Source organism: Solea senegalensis, linkage group LG2 (assembly GCF_019176455.1).
Source record: "Solea senegalensis isolate Sse05_10M linkage group LG2, IFAPA_SoseM_1, whole genome shotgun sequence".
NCBI lineage: Eukaryota > Metazoa > Chordata > Actinopteri > Pleuronectiformes > Soleidae > Solea > Solea senegalensis.
The window spans coordinates 930,190-954,245 of NC_058022.1; the positions used below are offsets into that span (position 1 = coordinate 930,190).

Genomic DNA, 24,056 nt, shown 5'->3' on the forward strand with positions numbered 1-24,056 from the left:
GTTCAACAACCTCTGGGCTGAGGATGCGCTCAGAGTGCTGCTCGGTGATCTTCTGCCTCTCCTGGACAGAGGATAAGAAGGTGGCCGTGTGAAGCTGCCTAACAGGAACAGCGGAGACCTGGACAGGCTGGGTGGGAACCACAGAAACCCTCTCTTGGACTTCAAGAGACTGCAGAACTGCTGCCTGCTGGGTAAATTGCTCTCGATGAAGAGTGGCTGCAGAGACATTGAGATCTCTGAGTGGTCCCGCCTCCTCGCTGGGAATAATCTGCCCGTCTTTGGTGCTGATGGTATAGATCATCTGATCAGAGCGGCTTCTTTCCTCATGTAACAGAGACCCTGAGTTTTGCTGAGTCATGGAAAACTTTAATCCTGTAGTCTTTCTCACAAAAGGCTGCTCTTTCCTGAACACGAGCAGCTCTGCAGTACAGGACTCTTCCCCTTGTGTGTTGGAGGCCTTACATGTGTACACACCACTGTGCTCCTGTTGGACACTTTTAATGTGAATATGACCCGATCCGTCTGGATTGTTTACGATTATACAGAAGCCGCTGGGCTGAATGTGGACTCTACCTCGGAGCCACTGAACCTGAGGGAGAGGATCTCCACTCACTGTGTACCTGAAGGACGCGTCACCTCCCTCACACACCTGCATCGACTTGATGGTCTGACTGAACTCTGGGGCTTTCCCTGTTGGGACGACATGTTTCTCTGACTCGTGCAGCTGGACGTGCAGATAAGACGTGCATGTGGACTGACCGAACCTGTTTCCCACTGTACAGCTATACTCGCCCTCACTCTCCCTCTGGATGTTGTTAATGACCAGACTGTACTCATCCTGCTCGTGAATGAACACATAGACTGACGAGCTCGTTATGGTCTGGCCATTGTGGAACCACTGAATGGTGGGTTTAGGAAAACCAGACACTCTGACTGTAAACATCACGGTTTCTCCAGCAGCTGCGGCTGCAGGAGACAACTCGCTGAGGAAAACAGGCTTTTCTCTTTTCTTAGATTCTGGTTTGAGTTCAAGTGTTCTGGTTTTGTCTGGTAGTTTAAGGCCGGTGTGGAACGACCTTTCTTCTTCCACTGTGATGGTTGAGCTAGAAAAGGCTGAGTGGAATAAAGACAGTTTAACTTCATGTGAGACAAACCGCAGTCACCTTAGAAAAAGATCCATGTAAGTGCACAAGTGTAAGTGTACAAGTGTAAAGGTCAGGACTGTGTTTTACTTTATGCATAAGTGTTCAAGTTTGAATCAATTTGAGAAGAAAAATGGAAATAATGAAACCAAACAAACGACTGCAGCTGCAGTGAAGTAACAACTGTATAAACAAGTGTGAGGTTCAGCTGTGTTGTGTTGTGAGTCTTCCAGGTTCAGCAATGCTGCCACCTGCTGATCTGGACAGTTATTGTATCTCAGTTCAAAGTGGACAGGACCTGAGACTGTGATGTGTTCTAATCTTAGCTTCACAAATTCTCACCATTTCAACCTGGAAACAAAGTCAAATGAATAAAAAGATTCTTCTTCCAGACAAAGTGTGACATTTATTTACCTTTGACTTTGTCCTGGACCTGAATCTCAGGTTCTTTTCCCACTTCAGTTACTGTAAAAACACAAAGGTTCACAGATTAAAAGCTGAAACTCACAACTGGACATAAAGTCTCATATGGTGCAAGACTGTTAGAATCAGTGACGTGCATCCATATCATCCCTCTGGTCACATGACTGACATTCCTGCATGCTTCTGTTGGCCTTTAGTGTGCAGCACCTGTGAGTCTGTCAGTCTGTCAGTCTGTCTGTCTGTATCACTGTCCATGTTTGAGTGAGTAAAGGTCAGTGACCTCTGCTGACCTGCACACTGGGGTTAAACCTGTGGAAGTGGTGTCTCTGCTGCTGAATGTTTAGGTGGAAGCAGTGTAGATGAGGGTGGGACTCATCAAAGCAACACAGAGACCAAAAGACCAAAAGCATGCAGATGCCAACCTTTCATGACTGGGCTGCTCTCAGCATCTCCAGTTGAGAAGAGTTTTTTGTAAATGTAAGCGTCTGCTTGTCCACATGTGTCATTGTTAACGTTTAAACAGCACAGAGGGCCGTCACGTTTCACAGAGTACGACACAGAATCTTCTACATTCAAACGGTTGTAAAGCCAAATGACAAAGGGAGACGGAACTGCCTTCATAACGTAACCCAACGAGCTGCCGGCTCTGTTTGTGAGCAGCAGCTCCGGGGGCAGTTTGACCAGGAAGTTGAGGCCTCGCTTGTCGACATGTGTGACATCAGGGAAATATGGGAGGCTGATGAAGCTGTACGGTCTCTGAGAAGACGGAGGCAAAGGTCCCGGTTTCTCCACTGCCTCCTGCTGGTCTTGTTCGGGAGAGTCTCTAACGGACACCCTGTCAATCTGTGACAGTTTGCGTACAGAATCTGTAGAAACGGGGGTTTCTGCTTTGAGAATTGCTTCTTTAGCTGGGTGAGAATAAAGTTAGGGAGAGTAATTAGGGGTCAGAGTTCAAAGCTATTACTCAACACACTGAAGGTGTTAGTATGATGATGATGAAATTAGCAAAGCTGCAACAGGAGGAAGAGGACAATACGACTACAAGGCTTGTTATTCTATTATGCTAACAGGTTACAGTCTACCAGGAGATAATTAATTGGGGCAGGAGGAGCGATGGGATGGACCGGATGATGTGACAGACTGATTAAAAAAAAGAATAATATAAACCACCTTCAACAGTGAGCTTGGCGGAGGAGCTGTTGCGACCGTGTTGGTTGGTGGCGGTGCAGCGGTATTTACCCTGGTCTGCCACACCAACACCCTGGATGAGCAGAGACAACAAGCCCTCACTCTGAGAGCTCCTCACCCGCTCTGTGTCCTTCAGATTCTGTCCATTATGATCCCACACCACCGTGGTGAACGGCTGTCCGTCAAACAGGCAGCTGAACTCTGCCATTTCACCGCTTTTCACCCAAATGTCGCTCATTTCCATCAGCAGTTTGGGGAAAGTTGAGAGTTCGACGTTAAAGCTGCATTCGGAGCTCGTCTCCACCAGACTCACACTCTCCATCTGAGTCTCCACCGTACTCCAAGACACAGACGAGCTCTGAGAGACTGTTTCAGTAAAGTCAACACTGTGGCTCGTTTGTACCATTGAGTGAGAGCTGAAACTCTCAGTGTGAGCCTCCAGATGCTCACTTAGCTGAGCATCGGACGCACAGCTCCACACACTAGCTACGGCTTTTTCATCTAGGCAGTAAAAAGAGTAGAAGAATTAGGTCAACACATGATTCTGCTGATGTCTTCATGAAGGTGGAGCTTGGAGGATCAGTCAGGATCAGTGAGGGAGTGGGCGGACGCTGGTGTCCACTGTCAATCATGCAAGTTTGACTGGAGCCGTCATTTAAAACCAAAAATGAATCAAATACATCAAAAATAATATTATTGATCCGTGTCCATGCTCCAGTGTGAGGAACACTGAGGCACCCTGAGGAACCCAGAGGAACCAGCTGTTTGACAGTTCTGTGTTCTTCTCAAGTCAAGACGTGTTAAAAAAAAAAGGGCTGGACGAGATTACATCATGCATCATGTGACTCACCTGTGCGAACATATGCTAGCACATACAGTCCAGGGCTAAAGTTAAGTGTTGGAGTATTAAAGTCTTTGAAAGCTGTAGAGACCTGAAACTCTTGGTTCAGATCTGCTGTTCACTTCTTTCTCTTATAAATAAACTCCCGTTTGCTGTAAATAACAATCATTTATTGTTTTCAATTTACTGGGGTTCAAACAACTACATTTTAAAATAATCTCTGCATTTAATAGTGAACCATAAAAACACATTAACCAGTTACAGACACTCAGATCCCCTTGGCTGGTTAATAAAGGATGTGATCTGATCTGATCTGATCTTAATAAACTGGTGTCTTTTTGATGAACAGACGTGGATGTTACAAAGTGTTAGTCAGTTAAACTCACCGTCGAGATGCAACGCTGCCGCACACGTCACCATTCCTGCCGAGTTAGCGGCAACACATGAATATTCACCCTCGTGATCAGGGAGAACTTTAGAAATGTCCAAACGGCAGACGTCGTCAACGCGAGACATGGTGAAGATTTTTGAATGTTTGAGCTCCCGGTGTTTACAGAACCAGGAAACCTGCACATCTGGACACAAACATCAGGGTTACATGTCACACGTGTGTTCTCAGAACATACACAATCAAATATAAACAGTTTCTAACAGTGAGATAAAGATGTGAGTCTTTTGTTAAAGTGGATAAAACCTGTTGTTTCTTGTGTCTCTGACATATTTTCACTGAGAGTAGAGTGTGTCTCAGACTGGTTTTCAGCAGGGGGCGCTCACAGCACAGTCAGTGCTAACCATGTGTCAGGGACAGGTAAACATGTCTGAGAATACACATTAAAAACAAATGACCGTCACCTTCTCCAGAGACACTGCACTGGAAATGCGCAGGGCTTCCCTCAGAGACCAGGACATTCTGCAGTGGACTGATGAGGACTGGAGCCAAGACCGGAGCCATGGTTTCCACCACTTCAGGGACTATGAGGAATAATCAATCACACATAGTTACTGATCAAGTTCAGACACCCGAGATTATGATAATCTGTGAAGTGAAGCTGGTACACGATGACAAGACTGTTCCAATAAAGTACCTTCCACAGTGAGAGAGGCGGAGCTTGTCGCTTCTCCAAAGTCATTTTTGGCCTGGCAGCTGTACACGGCGGAGTCATCCACAAAGACCTCCAGCAGCAGCAGCGTGTGTTCGCTGCCATCGTGGAGGAACTTGATTTTGTCGGTGATGACCAGAACCTCAGAGTCTTTGTACCAGGAAACCTGAGGCTGAGGGAGTCCAGTCACCTGCACGGAGAACCGTGCTGACCGGCCGGACATCGCTGTCTGTGGTGTCATCTGTCGTACAATCTCAGGAGGTTCTGGCACTTCAGTCAGAAAACAGAGGACAAAACTTCAGTCAGGAAACAGAGGACAGAACTTCATCATCAACTTTATGGTTGCTGGTTTATGAAATAATGTTGTTATTAGCTCGCCTCAGGATGAGCTAGTGTGGTGCTAACGGCTAGCTCGCGCTCGCAGTGCGGCTTCATAGCCTCTGATTTCAGAGGTTAAAAAAACATGTATAACCTCTGAAATAGTAGTCGCACACACACGCTGTTGTTGTGATCATGTGATCTACATGCATCCAACACACAGACCCCACGTGATCACAACGGGCGCTGCTGGATAGAAGTGCTGCAGCGGACTGTTGTATCGGAGATTTTAGAGGCAGTCCAATATAATCCAATACTCATTTTTTGGCTGATATCCCTACAAATTTATAGCAGTTGTTTGTTTGAGTTTCTTACATTTGACATGCAGGTTGATGGTGCTCCTGTTTTTCCCGGCTAAGAAGGTGAACTCTCCGGCGTCGCTTCTGTACGTCTCAGAAATGGTGAGACGGTGCAGTTTCCTGATGACAGCGTAGCTGAACCGTTCCTCTTCTGTGATCTGGATCTCCACGCCATTTCTCATCCAGTGACCGTCCACATCGTCCTCGTCCACTTCAAACTCAAACGTTGCTCTGTGTTTCTCAATCACCTGTAAGAAAGGCAGAGTGGGCAGAGTTAAAAACAGGAAGTGCTGGTGCTGTCACTTCTTAATCGCAAAATAAGACCATGTTTGTTTGTTTGTTTGTTTGTTTTTGTTTGCTGTGAAAATGGACACAAACCTCCGGACCTCAGTCCCGAGAGTGTGTGTGTGTGTGTGTGCTCACAGTGATGTTTCTGCTAACAGGAGCAGAAATTTTAATGTCCCGTCCCTCGACACTCAGGTGTCCCTTGGACATGCTGGACCCGGCCACAGCGGTGAACTCTCCGGCGTCAGACAGACGGACGGACGGCAGAACCAGACGGTGCACAAATTTATCGGAGCTCATTTTATATCTACAGGAAACAGAAAGTTAGAAAATTAAGTTTCTCTAATGCTTTTCTTTGAACAGGTGAGTGTGTGCGAGCACACCTGTCGGACATCTCCAGCTCCTGACCGTCCTTCATCCACATCACCTGGACGTTGGGCTCAGAAACCTCACACTCAAACGTTGCCCTCTTCTTCTCTGTGATCTTCAGGTCCTTCAGATTTTTGGTGAACTCAACCACACGAGCTGCGATAGAACATCGACGTGTTACATACACACATTTCACACTTTGGATGAAAAACAAATAAATGACATTTGCTGTTGAGCCCTGATGCATTAGAGGCTTAAACTCACAACCTCAGACACCAAAGGTAAGTCAAAGGTCCTTCATTTTTGCTCTAAGTTGCAAAGCTTGCTATGTCATCCCAGCTGACATAGCAAGCGAAGGCGAAGGGCAGGGTCACAGGTCAAGTCCAAGATTTCCACTGATGAATCATTTTCACTGACTAGTTTTGAAGAGTAAAGGTTTTTACCCTCCACGTCGAGTTTGGCGCTGGTGACTGCGGACCCGGCCATAAAGGTGTACTCGGCGCTGTCTCCAAAGTGGACGTTCCTGAGGCTCAGAGTGTGTGTGAGCTGTTTGCAGCGAGCCTGGCAGCGGTCTGTGGACCGTATCTCTGCGCCGTTCTTCAGCCATTTGTAAGTGATTCCCTCATAGTTAACGTTCACTTCAAATGTGACCGAGTCCTTCTCCTGCGCGTTCAGGTCCTGCAGCATCATCGTGATCAAAATAGCTGAAAAAAATGCAACAACAAAATGTTCAGAAGAAGGTCGAAAGTGTGTAAACTTGGTGAGGGGCGGGGCTTACGGCTGACAGTGAGCGTGGCCGAGACGCGGTCACTCCCACAGACAAAGGTGTACTCTCCAGAGTCGTTCTTGCTCGCGTTCACGATCCTCAGCTGATGTACTTTTCCCTGAACTTCAACCCTGAACTTCTCACTCATCTCGATCTCTACTCCATCCTTCAACCATGTGGACGGGATGTTAAAGTGAGACACTTCACACTCGAACAGGGCCACCTGGGTCTCTGGCACCTCCACGTCCTTCATGGACCTGGTGACTTTCAGTGCTGAAGAAGAGTATAAGGACGAATCTTTCAGACTTAGAAGATTCTCTACATGTTCAAAGATGGCTGCTGTGCTGATACTCACACTCCACAAAGAGACGAGCACTGCACTGCAGGTGTCCGACCTGCACAGTGTACTCGCCCTCTTTGCTGCTGTCCACTTCCTGGATGATGAGTTTGTGGTTCTTCTTCTCAGAGATCATCATGTAGTGCTCATTTGGCATCAGCTCCGTTTTGTTGAACATCCATTTCACAGGAATATTTTCCTCTGAGATACTGACATCAAACGTAGCACTAGCACCCAGAAGTGATGTCACATCTTTTGGCTTCTTCAGGATCTTGATCGCTGTTGGGAAATGTTTCAGTTAAAAACTGTATGACTCTTGCTTTGCTGTGTTTTAATAAATCAGTGTTTGTTTACTTTCAACGTTCAGCCTGGCATTGGCTGAAAGTTTGCCCAGTTTGAAGGAGTAGACCGACTCGTCCTGTGTGTTGCAGTTGTTGATCTTCAGGGTGTGGACAGTGCCTTCGATGGTAATCTCACATTTATCACTGGGCTGGATTTCCACTCCATTTCTGATCCACTGCGCTCCCCTCACATTTTCGTGGGTCAGCTCCAAGATGAACATGGCATCCTGGGTCTCAACCACATTCTGGTTCTTCAGAGTCTTTTTCACCTTCACAGCTGTGGTGAAAAACATCATAGTTAATCCACAGTTGGGTCATTTGATGATGTGAGCAACCATCACCATGGGCACTTGAATGTGGACTTACCCTCAACCTTTAGGGTGGCGGAGGTCTTGGAGGAGGCCACCTGATAAGTGTACTCTCCGATGTCGGTGGCTTTGGTGATGATGATGACGAGGCGTCTGACGGTGCCGTCCACCTCGCTCACCACGTTCTCGCTGATGTCAACAGGCTTTCCATCTTTCAGCCAGTTACCCTCTGCAGTCGGGTTAGAGACCTCACACTCCAGCACAGAAGTCTGGGAGTCAGCCACCACCATATCCCGCAGGGGCTTTTTGATAGCGCCACCTGGTGACAGGAAATAAATGGTAACTTCCAGTTAAATCTTAATAACTGGGATTAAATCAAGCATAAGTGAGTGAACTCCTGGTACCTGTTACAGTGAGCGACGCACTGCACGTCTTCTCACCAGCGGCGAACATGTACTCGCCTTCCTCGTCTTTCATGGCATTCATGACCGTCAGAGTGTGGCGCTTGTTCTTAGATTCCATCTTATACTTGCCACCAGCTTTGAGTGGCTGCTGCTTGAAGGTCCAGAAAGCATCAATACCCGGGTGAGACACCTCAGCCTCGAAGATGACGTTGTCTGACTCTGAGCATTCCTTGTCCTTAATTGGCATCACAATCTGAACAGCTGAGAGATGGAACTAGGTTTAAAGCAGTGTCCAGTGGGTGGAGCTGTTTGTGAACACATAAACAGATAAACAGGTACTCGTGTGACTTACTCTGAACAGTTAACCTGCAGCGGGTCTCGGCTCGGCCAACGATCAGTTTGTAGGAGCCTTCGTCGGAGGCGAACGTCCTGGTCAACACCAAACGCTGCTTAACTCCCTTTGCCACCATCTGGACTCGGTCACTGGGAATCAGCAGCTGGTCATTTTGGTACCATTTGACTGAGCTGATGTCCTGAGCAGAGATCTTTGTCTCCAGCACAGCCTTTGTCCCCTCAACAACACTCATGTCCTTCAGTGGGATCACCACACCAATCGCTGAAAAGGAAATGTTGGTGTTTTGTTTAAAATGATAAAGTTTGTTAGAAGAAATCGTGTCACCTGGAATCTAAGACAACGTACTCTGAACGAGCAGCTTTGCTGAGGTTGAGATCTCATGAGTGGGAACAACAAATGAATAAGTTCCACAGTCGTCCTTGCTTGTGTCTTCGATCAGGAGTTTGTGGCTCTGTTTGTCTATGACGACGTGGACACGGCTTGAGGCTGTGATCTGCTGCCCGCTCTTCATCCAGTTACCTTCAACATTCTCCTGAGAGAACTTGACCTCCATCTGAGCGATGTCACCCTCGCAGACCGTCAGGTCGGTCAAAGGCTGCATCAGGGTCACTGGACGCACTAAAACACCAAAGAAAACCAAGTTACACACTGGACGTATCACAGCTTCATATCCAAACCACACAAACTCACGTTTCATCTTGAGTGAGGCACTCGTCTTGAACTCGCCCACTTTGAAGGTGTATTTTCCCTGGTCCTCTTTCTTGACGTCTTTTACAGTCAGGGAGTGTCGTCCACGACGGGACAACATGACGTATTTGCTGCTGGGAGAGAGACACTTTTCTCCAAAGAACCAGCTTCCCTCCGCATCCTCACGGGAAACCAGACACTCAAACTCTCCAGAGTACGACTCCGGCACCTCGGTGTTCTCCAGCCGTTCCAGGATCTCCAGGGGAGCTCCTGCTCAGTGAAGAATAAAGGTGATGTTGCACATTTGGACATGGGCAGAACGGAAAGACAGTTCCCCCAAATCACACACTCATGATTTATAATCATGTTATTTTTCACTTTAAAATGTTAATGTTTTCAAACAAAAACATATCTGCACATTTTCTGGAATCTTTCAAAATTGAACAAAAAAAGGTTGATTGCACACAGAAGAAATTAAATAAGAAAAGTCCTTAATTATTTTATAATATATAACAGTCAGGGACAGTCATATATTATTATATAATATAGTCCATTATAATATTAAAATGATCACATTAATATGAGAAATTCATTCATGTAATCACCTTCCACATTGAGCCTGGCACTTGTTCTGACATCGTCGTCAATGACTACACATGTATATTCTGCATCATCCCTCATGCCGATCACCAGCACCGACAGGAAGTGAACCTTTCTATCCGAGTGCATCCTGTATTTGTCTCCAGAGAAGATCTCCATGTTGTCCTTCAGCCATTTGACTTTGACGAAAGGCTCGTTGGTCTCACACTCAAAGGTTGCCATGGTGTCCTTCTCTTTGGCGTTGACATCCTCCAGCTTTTGCGTGAAGCTGATGACTTGTTTTGCTGCAAAAACAACAACAAAGTATTTGATAGTAAATGCAACACTTTGATGTAGACTCAGGTCTCATCTTCCCTGAATGTTTTTGTTTTTGGTTCTTTATTCTTAGGTCTTGCTGTACTGAGGCAGAGTTCAGTGAAGACCACAGTATCTGGACTGTGGTCAGTGTTGTTTCCTGATAAAACACATATAAAGCCTTTGTTTGCAAACATTTTTAAAAATGTAAACACATTTTAGTAGAACCACAGTTCTCCTTCCATGGCTACCTGGCACAAATGTGACCAGTTCCAACTCTGAACTGACTTTTAGTTCCCAACCTTAATGTAGACCTTTAAGTAAACTTGAGAAAGTTACATTACCTTGCACCAGCAGAAAAGCGTGGCTTGAAGTTTCTCCAGCTTTGTTTGAAGCTTTGACCATGACGCTGGCAGAATCTTCTGCACTAACGTTCCTGATCACCAGCTCACACACATGGTCCTCGGGCCAGAACCAATAAATACGATCAGACTTCTCCAGCTGAACACCGTTTTTGAACCACTGGCAATCGGGTTCTGGCCTGCCAACCACTCGTACTCTGAACTTGACCTCGTCTCCTTGTGCGACTGTCTGGCTCGTGATGCGTTCCAGGATTTTGGGAGCTTCCATGCTGGCTGAGAGTTTGACCCTCTCTGGCTTCAGAGCCTTAGCTGTCAGCTTGCGACGCTCCTCCTCTTTCTTCTTCTCAGCCTCCTCCTTCTCCTTGGCATGGTGAAGCAGGTCCTCCTTTGTCTTCTTCAGCAGATCCTCATAGCTTTCATCCCTCTTGCGTGACTTGAGCTCCACCGCTGTGATGGACTCGTAATAGCCTTCCTCCGTCCTGCGTTTGAACTTGCTCCTCAGCTCCTCTGACTCCTCTGTGGATTTCTCATGAACAATTCTCTGGGATTTCTTGAGCTTGACTACTTCTTTAAGCTGAGAGTCCTCTGCTGGTTTCTCTGCTTTCACCACTTCAAATAAAACTTTCCCAGGTTCAGGTTGAGCCACGGCTGGTTTGGCCTCAGGAGCTCGACGCAGATGAGTCCTAAAGTCCTCTTTCTGCTGAATCTCCAGCTTCACCGTGTGCTCTGCGGAGCCCAGGTTGTTGTCAGCCACCACTTTGACTTCTCCTGAGTCGTAGGACTTGATTTCAGTGATTTCCAGGTAATATATACCATCATAACGAAGTCTGTACCTTTTACTTTTGCGGATAAGTTGTCCATTTAGGTACCAGTTGACCTTCGGTGATGGATAACCAGTGACTCTGCAGCGGAATCTGGCTGTTTCACCCTCCACAACTTTGACTGGCTCAGGGAGAAGGACAATATCAGGTTTCATTTTCTCAGTTTCTTCTTCAACAGTGACTCCTGTAGGACCCTCATGGGCCAGGCGCTCAATCTCCTCCATTTTGTGCACCCCCTTCCTGCCTTCAGGAAGCTGTGATTCCTCAACAAGACCTTTCTCATCCTTGACGATCAGGGTGGCCGAGGTCTGGTCAACTCCAAACTTGTTTGCGGCTCTGCAGGTGATGACACCACTGTCTCTAGCGTATGCAACTTCATAGTCAAGGCTGCAGTATCCAAACTCATTGACCATGCGCAGCCTGTTAGCAGCTGCCAGCGGTTTGCCGTCATGCAGCCACTCCACTACCATGGTGGGGTCACCAATCGGAGTCAGTCTGCACTCAAAGTGAGCTGGACCGAAACGCTTCATGCGAACAGAGGTCAGCTTCTTCTTGAAAAGTGGTTTCTGTTGCTTCTCTTTGTCGTAAAGGTCGCCCTCCTCCCACTGCTCTTGACCGTAACGCAGGTGGAGTGGCTCCACCTCTGGAGGACTGATTTCTTTGGCTTTGTAGGTTCCTTTGGGAATGATGAGCTTCCTCTCTGGTTCAGGTTCAACATAGTCCAGCTCCACATTGACTCTGCAGCGGGTGGTGTCTCTGCCTGCCTTGTTAATTGCTGTGGCTGTGTACCAGGCGCTGTCCACACCTGCCGCAGACGGGATCTGGAATTTGGCCTCTCCTCTTGTTCCTTCAATCCTGGAACATGAATTTGTCATTTTCAGATTAACATTGGTGGATTTTAGCTACAATAACAACATCACTGTTCAAAGTTCATTTTATTACATTCTATTATGATGAGAAAACAAATGCAGACTGATTGGCCGCCACTTCCCACATCTGAGTCATGCAGCCAGTCCAAAACTATTACTGAAGGTAGAACCTATTTAATAACCTTAATAACTTTTGCTGCAGCCTTTTTTTATTGGAAATTTCAGAGAAAGTTCTGGGAATGTTGGTTTTTAAATTCTCTTCAGGACTGAAAACAAACAAAGAACAAAGCTACAACATTCTTGCCATCTACTGGAGAAATTTCTTCATCATGTTTGATTGTTAAGATAAAACAATAACCACTGTTGTATTGTTCGGTGATTCATCTTTGAACACTTTGGGTCCAGATAACAGAATGTACCTAATGTTGGGATGTTTGTGTGGAGTGATAATGTCGCTGTTCTTCAGCCACACGATGTCGGGCAGCGGGTTTCCAATGGCTCTAACAGCAAGTTCCACTAGAGTCCCCTGCTTCACGCTCAAGTTCCTCAGCTTTTCAGTGAACTGTGGTCGCACCAGGGTTTCTTTAGCTGAGGCAACAAAAACAGGAAGATTGTCATTAAAATGAAATAATCCAGTCGTCAAATTATCTCCTGCTAAAAGATTTAGAGAATATTACCATCAACACTGAGGGTGACAGAGAGTGAAGAACGCCCGGCTCTGTTCTGAGCCACGACCGTCCACTCTCCAGAGTCCTGTGGTGTTGCCGGTGCGATGATCAGAGACTGAGTACCGTCCTCTTTAACCACAATCTTGTGGGTGATGTCGCTGACCACTTGTTGTCCTGAGGACACAACAAATCAATGTTCAAAAAAATAGAAGCTTAAATTCTCTTAACAAATATTGGCAAGTAATAATGTTTACCCACCACTGAGGAACCAGTATGTGTCGGGCATTGGTCTGCCAACGACCTTCAGGTCGAACCTGGCAGTTTGACCCTCGGAGCATTTGCACGACGAAGGCTTCAAGACAAACACAGGTTTGTAGAGTCTTTCCAGCTGAGCTTCATCCGTCTCATCAAGCCGGCGAGCGGGAGAACGCCCAGGAGAGCGACTGGGAGAGCGACCAGGTGAGCGGCTCATAGAGCGAGGAGAGGAGGACCTTAGGACATAAGACTCTAAGTCAGTACCTGAGCATTATACATGAAACCTCACCTGTGATTGTGTAGCACCTCACCTGATCCTCTGCACTGCAGGCTGGGCTGTGTATCTCTGAGGAGCTCCAGCTCCAGACTGCTCCACGTAGAGCTTCCCAGAGCTGACGGTGTTTCCTTTCATGTTGGTGGCAAAGGCAGTGTACACGCCCTCATCCTCTGGCTGCACCACCGGCAGACGAAGACTAGCTCGTCCATCCTGAAGAACTTCCATCTGGTAACGGTCGCCGGGCCTGATGCGCTGGCCGTCTTTGTACCAAACGATCTGATAGAAGACAAAATGTCAAGATAAAACCACTTGGAAGAACCAACACTTCAAAAAGGTTTCATGTAGTGACACCTGCCTACCTTGGGGAGTGGCAGTCCTGACATTTTGCAGTGGAACGTGACACCCATTCCTTCCATGATCCTGTAGTTTTTGACAGGTGTGTCGAAGGTCGGCTGTGTGGCCTCTGTGGCGGTGGCGGTCACCATCAACTCTCCGTCCTCTGTCACAAGCTCTCTGTAGGTTATCTTCATGATGGAGAACTCAATCTCCTGGATTATCCTCTGCTCAATGGCAGAGAGGTGGAACTCCTGTAGACAAGAACATTCTTATTTTATTAATTATGATTTAGAATCACTGCTTATCGATCCATAATCTGCTGGGTCCTGGTTTCTAACAAGTCTAAGTCCATTTGGAACCTGGAGTGTTCTGAAATTCTGCTGTGGGAACCAAAACCTTCGAGCATAATTCTGATTGACACACATTTTACTTTCCAGAAGTTTAACATTTATTTGAATGGTCTGTTATGCAGTGCATTCACAGCCCACCAGGGGGCCCACACCTCACCTGTCCTGAGATAATAGTGGTGGTCATGTGCTGCATCGTCGTGACACTGACTGGGGCGACGTCGCCCACTGTCGGCTCCTGCACCACAGTCGTTACTTCGGTCATAAAGGTCATTTCTTGTTTCTTCATGTATGCTTCATATTCCTCTGTTGGACCAACACATTTATGTCACATGACAAAGTCAGAAGCTTCATTTCCTCTGTGTCATTCTTCAGCAGGATGGTGGATTACGTACCTTCCTCCATCAGGCTGGTGGAGGCGGAGACTTCTCCCAGCTTATTCTTGGCAAACACAGAATATTCTCCAGCGTCGTCAGCAAAGGTCATGGAGATCTCCAAACTGCACACTCCAGTCTCCTTCTTGTAAGCAACTTTGTACCTGATGGTAAAGGAGAAGGGAATGATATGTGATGACCAGTGACCTCTAAAGGCTGCAGTGTTAAAAAGGGGGGCAGGACTTTATCTTCTGCACGCTCACATACCTGTATCCGGTAGTGAGTGGGATGCCACTCTTCTTCCAGATAATGTGTGGTTTGGGGCTTCCGCCCACCTGACATTCAAACATGACACATGCTCCCTCCACCAGCTTCTGGACACTGGGCGTCCTGATGAAGAAGGGGGCGGCGGCCGCAGTGTCGGACTCAGCCACGCTCACTTGGGACATGGTTTCTTCTCTGGATTCTTCAGTTAAACTACAAATACAAACCTCATTTTAGGACTTTCACGAACAAATGGTGCTATAAGCTTTTATCTTTAAAGGGACAATCAGACAAAGTCAGAGCGCCCCCTGCTGCTGACCATACAAAACACAACTGTCCCTGTATGAGGCTTCTGCTGGACTCACAGTTTCTCATGTTCAGTGATGACAGCAAACTCCTCTCTGCTCTCGATGTCCTCGGACACTGAAAGGGAAAGAGTTTGTCTCAAAGGTAAGCATCATGTGACACCATTACTATAGCAATGGTCATAACGATAAAATACTGCAAGTATTCAATGAAGACAGAAGTGACTGCACGAAAAATTTTCATGGAGAAGAACAATGACATTTCTCCTGGTCTATGGTTTGTCACTGACCCTGGACGAGCAGGTAACATGAAGTGCTGACGGTTCCAGCCTCGTTGGTGGCGGTGCAAGTGAAGCGTCCACTGTCTTCAGCAAACGCCTCACGGATCACCAGTCGGGCAAATCCCTTCTCATAGGTGATCTGGAAATCAATTGAGCTCTCTATCTTATAGTCTTCTCTGAACCACATGATGACCGGTGTCGGGTGTCCGCTGATCTGACACTCCAGAGTCACCGACTCGCCTTCTGTCACATTTGTGTTTTTCAAACCCTACGAACACAGAGAGAGTGATTACGCATTCACAAAGTTGCAGCGACGTATTGTAAAGTTTTGGGAAATGACAGCGCTACTTACTGACACCAGCGTCGGTGGGACCACACTGTCACCGCTGACTGAAGCTACGGCTGCTGCCTCCACCACCTGTCATACAGTCACAGATGTGTGAGCACAGAGAAAAACAACACAAACCACGTCTTGTTCTAAAATTCACAACATGGCAACGACACAAACAAAGACACACGTGAGGAGGACAACACAGGATGAGCTGAAGAGGTGAGGATGAAGTGTCAGAAGCATCAACGACCAAGTTCATATTGGATTTTTACAGAAATCATCGCTGGTTCTTCTCTATGAAAACGTAAAGTTTGTTGCTAAATTATTACAAATGGTTCAGCTTCTATGGGGTAGAAAACCCCACCTCTGAGATTCAGGCCAGTGGTTGTTGGACAAAGTCTTGAATGGACTATCTAACCTTAATGTATTCATCAGGTTTTCTAGTTCTGTTCAGGTCCAGATCATGAGACTCTGTCACAAACCTGGGTTCTCCACTCCTCGTGTATTTGCTCATGTGCCCCCCTCTGTACTTCCACTCCGATGAGACTCTGATATTTCCCTGACGAGTCTTTGAACGGTGGGGGAATGGACTCTGACATCAGTCGGACCTCCGCTGCTTTACGACTTGGACTGGGAGACTTGACCTGCTTTATGATCTTTCTCGTGGTGACAGTGGATGCAGAAAACTCTTTGTGAAGAGCAGCAATGGCCGAGCCAGCGATGGACACCTGACCGAGCCAAAGAGGAGGAAGAACACGTGTGGTACGTTTGAAAAGTTTGTGTTAAACAGCAGCAACAGAGACGAGCTACAGCATTAGTTTGATTAAAGATACGCAAAGTTTAGATAAAGCCAGATTAATTAATGAAAACTGGATTAAATGTGTTTATTGATAAAGAGAGCAAAGGAAAAACAAAGTTTAATGTGGTTTTAGTTTATTACGTCTACACTACAGCTCACACCAAGTTGGCATTTCAGGCAACATCTGATTAATGGCTACATTTAGTGATTTCAGTTTATATAATCTAAACTTTAAACCTCTATTTGGACATGTTAGCATCAGTTAACATCAGCGCACTGGTTCGTTAGTTACAGGTGATCAAATCTTAAATCAAAGACTTTTCAGCTGCTTATCTGACGTTGCCTGAAGTTACCTCACGTCTTACCTCAGCGCTAGCCTCAGGTTTTGGGACAGAAACTTTAGAGACAATGAACTGTGGACCTGAGGACGAGGCAGGACCAGTGTCCTCATGGGAGCGGATTTCTGTCAATTTCTGAATCTGCAGCAACCAACAGAGTTCAGAACATTAACAACACTGATGAGGCAGTGGCGGCTCTGACTGTGCAGAGGTTATTTCTCGTGGCCTCCCTAACCTGAGGCTGCAGCGGTGGTTCAGGCGAGAACTCCTGCACAGTAAGAGTTTTTGTTGTTGTCCACCCAACCTGCTGTTTTAACTTTGCATCTACAGCTTCCTCCTCCTCTTCTTCAGCTTGATCGCCCTCGCCATGCACAGGCACACGAACACGAGCGTGGTCAACGGCGGCCACTACGGTGGCCACCGCCCCGGCTCTTTGACCTCCTACAGCCTGGAGACACAACAGGCAGCACAGAAGTCTCACAATAGAGAAACAGAGTGCTAGCTCACAGAGTGCTAGCTCACAGAGTGCTAGCTCACAGAGTGCTAGCTCACAGAGTGCTAGCTCACAGAGTGCTAGCTCACAGAGTGCTAGCTCACTCGCCATCACATGAACCAGGAAATACGAGAACGCTTCAGGGAGCCAAAAAAGAAAGTGAGAGTAAGAGAAAAAGACAAGAAGAAGAACTAAGACTCATGAAAGGGTCGTCGAGTGTAGCGATTCTCTGACCCTGGCCAAGTTACAGGCCACTTCCTGTTTCATGGCCAAATGGCAGCTAAATTCAAACCGGCAAGTTTGTGTCTGTAGACGTTTTCAGGGTCAGTCTCTTGTGTCACACTCCGATGGCTGCCGTGGCCATGTCCTTTTCAAACTGCAAAACCTTTCAATAACTTTTGGACTTTGATGTGTCACGTTTTTAATGTTGGTACGATAAATGTGCTCACACACACACACACACACACACACACACACACACACACACACACACACACACACACACACACACACAGAGTGTGTAATACAAATGAGTCATCAACAGTCAAAGGTCAAAGGTCAGTTAAAATGGAGGTTGTCAGTGAAACCTCATAAAAACAGGATTTCAAAGTCATGATCTGACCCCACTTCCTCACTCACCTCTTTGACCCCGGTGACCCCGGTGACCCCAGTGACCTGCTGCTCCCAGCGCTGCTCGTGACTCAGCTGAGTGATGGAGCCGCTCACGCCGCTGTAGCTGACCTCTGACACGTAACCTTCCTGTTTCCACGGCGGCAGAACGTCTGCACCGACCATGACCTGTCGGCGCATGGTGAGGGGGGACTTGACCGGCCTGAAGGCGGAGACAGAGATTTGTTTAGTGGGAGGGGCAGAGGGAGACCTCAGGGCCACCGTACAATCACAAATCTAAATATAGACTCCACCCACCTGACAGGTGTGGGCGTGGGTGCTTTCACGTGTCGAACAGGTGACGGTGACTGCTGACGTCCTCCGGTCACCTTTGTGATCAGAGAGGGGTGTGTCGGGGACTTTGACATGGGTTTGGGAGGGATTCTGGGCGGAGTCTTGTGCGCGAGCTGCAGAGCTAGCGCTGCCCCCTCAACCTGCATCTCCATCATGGCAGTTGCCTGGAAACCGGCCTCCATCTTCTAAGGAGAAGCAGAGAGGGACAGAGGCAGTGAGACGGAGAGACACGTCCACATTTACATTTTCATTTTAAACGTCACCGTCGTTACCTTTTCCACTCGGGTCTGACGAGCCTGTGAAATCTGAGATGTTGAAATCACGGTCTTTGTTTTCTTTGCTGGAACGGCTTCTTCACCTGAACAGAGATAGACATAATCATGATGTCCAACCCTGTCCTCCAGTCAGCCAATCATCAAACCACATGTACCAAACATGTTTGTCTGCCAGTTATGAACTTTGCTGTTATCATGTTGTCTCAGTGCTAAATTGACAGATCCTGGACCTGAGCTAAAACCTTCAAACTTCTCAGATAACAATAGGATGAAGCTTCTCACCCTGAACCAGCAGTTCGGCGGTGGACGTGGCCCGTCCACTGCTGTTGGTAGCGGTCACAGAATACGTCCCAGAATCCTCTGGGAAGGCCTCAGCGATGAGCAGACTGTAGAGGTCGCCCTCCTGCAGGATCCTGAAGTCGGCTGAGCTCTGGATCTCAGCTCCTTCTCTGTAGAACTTCACCACAGGTGTGGGGATTCCTGTGACCCGCACGTCCAGCCTCACCTGGCTGCCCTGTCTCACTGTAGAACTCTGCAACCTCTGAAGGAAGCTAGGTGGCGCCGTCTCCGCTGCAGAGAAACATATTGATGAGTCTACCTGAGTCTCACCTGTGACCACGAGTCTGCCTGAGTCTCACCTGTGACAGAGAGTCTACCTGAGTCTCACCTGTAACGAGGAGTTCAGCTGTGCTTGTGGCTTGTCCAGCACCGTTGGTTGCTCTGATGGAAAATCTTCCGCTGTGTGCGGCGGTCACAGCAGGGATTTTCAGAACAGCGCAGCCATCGCTGAACGAGATGTGAACGCCGGGCAAAGCGGCGGCTGAAAGAACCTGACCATCACGGAACCAGCTCACCTCAGGAGCTGGAGAACCTGTGGACAGAGTAACCATAGAATGATAGAATGTTTCTAATGTAACATTTGTGTCGAACGTTTCTAATGTTTCTAATGTAACATTTGTGTCGAATGTTTCTAATGTTTCTAATGTAACATTTGTGTCAAATGTTTCTAATGTTTCTAATGTAACATTTGTGTCGTTTGTGTCGAAAGTTTCTAATGTAACTTTGTGTCTAATGTTTCGGTTTAAAAATGTTTTTTTAGATTCTTACCGCTGACTTGAGCCTGGAACGTGGCGGCACTGCCCTCTAGTGCCACGACGCTCTGTAGCGGCTGCGTGAATGTTGGCGCTTGTGTTGACATGATGGGCAGCCCCCTGCCAACCAAAACAAAAAAAAAGTTGTCAGAGAAATATCTCCTTTCCTTCCTGAGTTAAGGAAATACAGGAGGAACCTTCAGAAAAGGAGACATTGTTGCGTCTCTGTTCCACAAATAGATCATTGACTCATTTTACACTTTCCCAAAGCATCATGGGAACACACACACACACACAGTGACACACAGACAGTGACACACACACACACACACAGTGACACACACACACAGTGACTTTATAAATGTTTCATATCAATGACATAATTTCGTTGTCAGAATGTAACAGTTTTTAAATATTTTCACAATAAAAGTCCTGTTTCTATTATTTTAGATTAGAACAAATAAACTAAAACTTTTCAGTTTAAACTATGTTTAATTTTTGTATCTTTTTATTTTATATATATACCTTTTTAATGTCAAATCAATGTGATTTATAAAAATCACAGATGATTTTAAAGGGACATTTACAGACTTTTTAAAGAAGAAAACAAAACTTAGTGAAAACTAGTGAAAGTTAAAGGTCACACTAAGTGATGAGTCACAGCAGCTGCAGCACACACACACTGTGACACACACACACGCACTATTTAAACGTCACTGATGAAAACATGAATTACGATGTAGTTGAAACATAATTAATAATCTTTTAAACCATAATAGATACAGAGTTAATCACCATGTGTCACCATACTTTATAAATCCTTCATTACACATGATTATACAAAACTAATGACTATATTTATAAGTGAAACTCGTGAAACTTCATCAACACTGAGATGAAGTCATTTAACAGTTTTATTCACTTTCAAACAAACATTCATGTATTTACACTTTTTCACGGTTGTCATGACGATGTGTCCTGATTTTAAATCTGTTAAATGTGTCTCATCACAAATGTCTCCAACACAACACTGTTTGTGTGTGTGTAATGTTAATTCATGTTCACATACATCAGTAATCAATAAGACGTGAAGCAGCTTGTGTGACATTAAACCAGATCAGCTGACTGACCATCAATAAGTGATATTGATGTGATCAGAGTTTAACTCTGTTAGAATCAGCTGATATTTATTTACAGCAGGAATCTGAGCGACAGAAAAGGCAGTGGCCAAAAATAACCCACTGCCCCCCCCCGTGCTGCCCCGCTTCTTTGATTGACAGCCACCATGTGGCACATAACTGAGTGACCGACCCCGAGCTGATTCCCTTAAAAAGCCATCAACCCTCACCCAGCCACCCCCACCCACCCCCCCACACACACACACACATTATACAGCAGCACACGAATCTGATTCAGAACAAGGCAGTGGACCAACAAGATACTGCCCACTGCCCCCTCCCCTGTGACACAGCCAAGAAAGCACGACGCAGAGTAGTCCTGAACCCGAGGCGAGGCCTCCAAAGGAGGGCCCACACGCACAAGCACGGCTATTCTGTGACACTGCTGCTGCGTTTACTGCACTGTGTGACGGGGGGAAAACCACAACAACCAACACACACAGGTGCAGGGGACATGTAGGGACGTGTGGGGACATGACGTGGACATTACTCACTTGTCTCCACAAGAGTGCCGGGACTGTTGGGACGAAGCCCGGTGGACTCAGAACTCGCTGCGTCTCCTTATCCTGAAAAAATCCTGACACAGAAATCCAGGTGAGAACGGTCGAGCCTCGGAATATTTCCCCCCCGACGCAGAGTAGTCCTGATTCCCTCCACCCGAGGCGAGGCTGGGAATGCTCCAACTGCTCAGGAGGGCCCACACGCCACTGTGACCTTTTATACTGTGGGGGGGGGGGCTGCATCATCACCCACACTCACCTCCCTATTGGCCGATCAGCGGTCTCAGGGGGGCATGATGGGACATGGCAGCCATTTATTAAAACAGTCCAGCCTCAATGTGGACCTGGTTTTAATCAGGATCAGTCTCTGCTCATCTCACAGCTGATCACACAGACAGACAGAAAAACACACACAGAGACAAAGAATTTGACTAAAGTTAAAGACCCAGGAAGACATTTAATAACTGCTGAGCAACAGGAGGCAGAGGCTGTGCCTGTCAATCAAACACTTAACCCCACCCCCGGAACCCCCCCCCCACACACACACATTGTTTACACACCTCCTGTTACTTCACCTTCTCCTCCTCCTCCTCTTCTTCACTCATTTTATCACAGTTCAAACTCTGTGTAAGTTTGGTAACCATGACAACCACCACTGTTACCAAACCATGACTCAGCTGTTTCATTTTCATCTCACCGAAAGATGCTGACTCGTCTCTGTTAAAAACACATGTGTGGTTGCATGAGGTCGTGAAACAGAGGTCAGCAGCTGAAGTTCTCACCACGGGTCACAGCTGGTCTAGGATGAGTCTCTCCAGGGTCTTCAGTACAGAAACGAGACCAGACGTCTTCCACAGCAGATCCAGGCTCAGCCTGAGGAGGTGATGAAACCTGTTGATCTTCTCAGCGGTCTCTGAACCTGGTCTTCAGTGGAAGTATCGGGTGGGGGTGTGGTGTAGACCCAGTCCTCACTACCTTTTGCTCCTCTGCTGTTGGTTGATGTACGTACATGGACATACATGTACATACATGGACATACAGTACATGTACGTACTTTAAACGAAGATGATCCCTATGTCCAGGTGCAGGAAGACGTCATCATGATATTTGTTATGAAACAAACATCAGTGACATTAAGATATAAAATGTAATCACATGAATGATTGGTTTATAAAACAAACATGTTTCAAACTTTGCTCACAATCTTTGTCAAACACACGAACGATCAAACCATGATGAAGGTTTACTTACAGAAATCTGCTGGGTTTTCTCTGAGGAGAACAGGAAGTCCTGGCACTGTCATGTAGGAATATGCTTGTGCCATCAGGGAAGAATAATCTGGACAGAACACGACACAAAGACTCAATTTAATATTGAAATAGCTAAACCATTAGCTAGATTAGCATTAGCCACTGGTGCTGGCAAAAACACTTTTTTTCAAACGGTCAAAAACAATAATGATAATGAAGTTGATGAAGATGGTGATGATGATGAAGTTGATGAAGAAGATGATGATGGTGATGAAGATGATGACCTGCTGAAGGCCCCCCCCCTCTGGAAACCATATACATTATTCAAAAACATGCCTTTTGCGGGTTATGACGATCTGTGTTGTTATGTTGTTTGACATTAATGACTTGAGGGGACATTGCATTGACTTACATTAATTTCCTGGAGACTTACGCTAACCTTAACCACAATTATTACTGGCCTAATCCTAATCCTAACCCTAACCTCAACCTAACGTTAAAACATATCTGACATGGAAGACAAGTCCCCATAATGTGAGTGTGTGAACAGGTTTAGGTCCCCACAACATTATTAATACCTGGACACACACACACCACAAAATGTATTGGACTAATCTAAACATCTAAACAGGAAAAAATCAGGAAAATAACTTGAAATCCACATGTTTGAGTTGTATTTTCAGTTCTGCAAGAAAGAGACCTTTCAATTGGTATGATTATTTCATGCCATTTTTGAGGTTCATTAATGAGCTGGAACGATACAAATGAAAATGATGAATTACAAGATAAAGACGTGGCATAGTGGGGAAATGTTTAACATTTATTTTGTGTCATGGAAAACAGATATATGGCGAAATACTGTTTGTGAGTGACAGGATATGGTAAAAATGTGTGAACACACAGATTTTAAGTTTTATGATTTTGAAGATCACAAGCTTTATGAGTTGGAAAATGACACTGATCCAGAGATCCACTTTTACCAGAACATTGACATGAACTGTGATTATTATTCTGAAGATGAGTTTAATTCCAGTATGAAGATGGAGGGGTTTTCAGTGATTCATTTTAATAGTAGGAGTCTCTACAGTAACTTCTCCGAAATTAAGGATTACCTTCAACAGCTTCAACAAAAGTTTTGTATAATAGCTATTTCAGAGACTTGGTTGAACGATGGAAAAAAATCTAAAGGATGGATTAGAGGGTTATGAAATGTATTTGCAAAATAGGGGTAATAAAAGGGGAGGGGGTGTTGCCCTGTTCGTGATGACTGCCGTTAAATGCAAAGTTATTGGGTATATGACCATTGTTATTGACAATGTGATGGAATGTATAACTATTGAAATTGAGGTTGAAAGATCTAAAAATATATTAATTAGTTGCATTTATAGAACACCATCAATTTAATGAGAAGATTTCTGAATTATATGAAAAACATAATGATAAGACTATTCTGGTGTGTGGTGACTTCAACATTGACTTGCTGAATTCTAATGATCATATGAAAACCGAAGAGTTTGTAAATATTATGTTTAGTTTGAGTTTAACCCTAACCCTAACCCTAA

General features: G+C 46.0%; 1 protein-coding gene across 1 annotated transcript in view; it reads right to left on the reverse strand.

Annotated features, from left to right (window-relative positions):
- LOC122786910 (titin-like) overlaps positions 1 to 21,417 on the reverse strand; it is a 147,582-nt gene extending 126,165 nt beyond the window's left edge. Inside the window, exons 1-39 of the mRNA XM_044053443.1 lie at positions 21,239 to 21,417; positions 19,583 to 19,686; positions 19,143 to 19,346; positions 18,758 to 19,045; positions 18,473 to 18,558; positions 18,165 to 18,385; positions 17,877 to 18,069; positions 16,980 to 17,192; positions 16,772 to 16,885; positions 16,090 to 16,335; positions 15,629 to 15,694; positions 15,286 to 15,544; positions 15,056 to 15,113; positions 14,694 to 14,903; positions 14,448 to 14,590; positions 14,213 to 14,358; positions 13,729 to 13,956; positions 13,404 to 13,645; positions 13,096 to 13,328; positions 12,847 to 13,011; positions 12,589 to 12,757; positions 10,462 to 12,155; positions 9,829 to 10,107; positions 9,227 to 9,493; positions 8,882 to 9,154; positions 8,534 to 8,797; positions 8,182 to 8,442; positions 7,836 to 8,096; positions 7,483 to 7,746; positions 7,147 to 7,407; positions 6,804 to 7,064; positions 6,469 to 6,729; positions 6,040 to 6,181; positions 5,795 to 5,963; positions 5,388 to 5,619; positions 4,680 to 4,964; positions 4,447 to 4,566; positions 3,981 to 4,169; positions 1,557 to 1,607 (exon numbers count right to left, since the gene is read on the reverse strand). Coding sequence (XP_043909378.1) covers positions 1,557 to 1,607; positions 3,981 to 4,169; positions 4,447 to 4,566; positions 4,680 to 4,964; positions 5,388 to 5,619; positions 5,795 to 5,963; positions 6,040 to 6,181; positions 6,469 to 6,729; positions 6,804 to 7,064; positions 7,147 to 7,407; positions 7,483 to 7,746; positions 7,836 to 8,096; positions 8,182 to 8,442; positions 8,534 to 8,797; positions 8,882 to 9,154; positions 9,227 to 9,493; positions 9,829 to 10,107; positions 10,462 to 12,155; positions 12,589 to 12,757; positions 12,847 to 13,011; positions 13,096 to 13,328; positions 13,404 to 13,645; positions 13,729 to 13,956; positions 14,213 to 14,358; positions 14,448 to 14,590; positions 14,694 to 14,903; positions 15,056 to 15,113; positions 15,286 to 15,544; positions 15,629 to 15,694; positions 16,090 to 16,335; positions 16,772 to 16,885; positions 16,980 to 17,192; positions 17,877 to 18,069; positions 18,165 to 18,385; positions 18,473 to 18,558; positions 18,758 to 19,045; positions 19,143 to 19,346; positions 19,583 to 19,673 — 9,109 coding nt within the window. The 5' untranslated portion in view covers positions 19,674 to 19,686; positions 21,239 to 21,417. The remainder of the gene's footprint in view (positions 1 to 1,556; positions 1,608 to 3,980; positions 4,170 to 4,446; positions 4,567 to 4,679; positions 4,965 to 5,387; positions 5,620 to 5,794; positions 5,964 to 6,039; positions 6,182 to 6,468; positions 6,730 to 6,803; positions 7,065 to 7,146; positions 7,408 to 7,482; positions 7,747 to 7,835; positions 8,097 to 8,181; positions 8,443 to 8,533; positions 8,798 to 8,881; positions 9,155 to 9,226; positions 9,494 to 9,828; positions 10,108 to 10,461; positions 12,156 to 12,588; positions 12,758 to 12,846; positions 13,012 to 13,095; positions 13,329 to 13,403; positions 13,646 to 13,728; positions 13,957 to 14,212; positions 14,359 to 14,447; positions 14,591 to 14,693; positions 14,904 to 15,055; positions 15,114 to 15,285; positions 15,545 to 15,628; positions 15,695 to 16,089; positions 16,336 to 16,771; positions 16,886 to 16,979; positions 17,193 to 17,876; positions 18,070 to 18,164; positions 18,386 to 18,472; positions 18,559 to 18,757; positions 19,046 to 19,142; positions 19,347 to 19,582; positions 19,687 to 21,238) is intronic.
- Between the last annotated feature and the right edge of the window lie 2,639 nt (positions 21,418 to 24,056).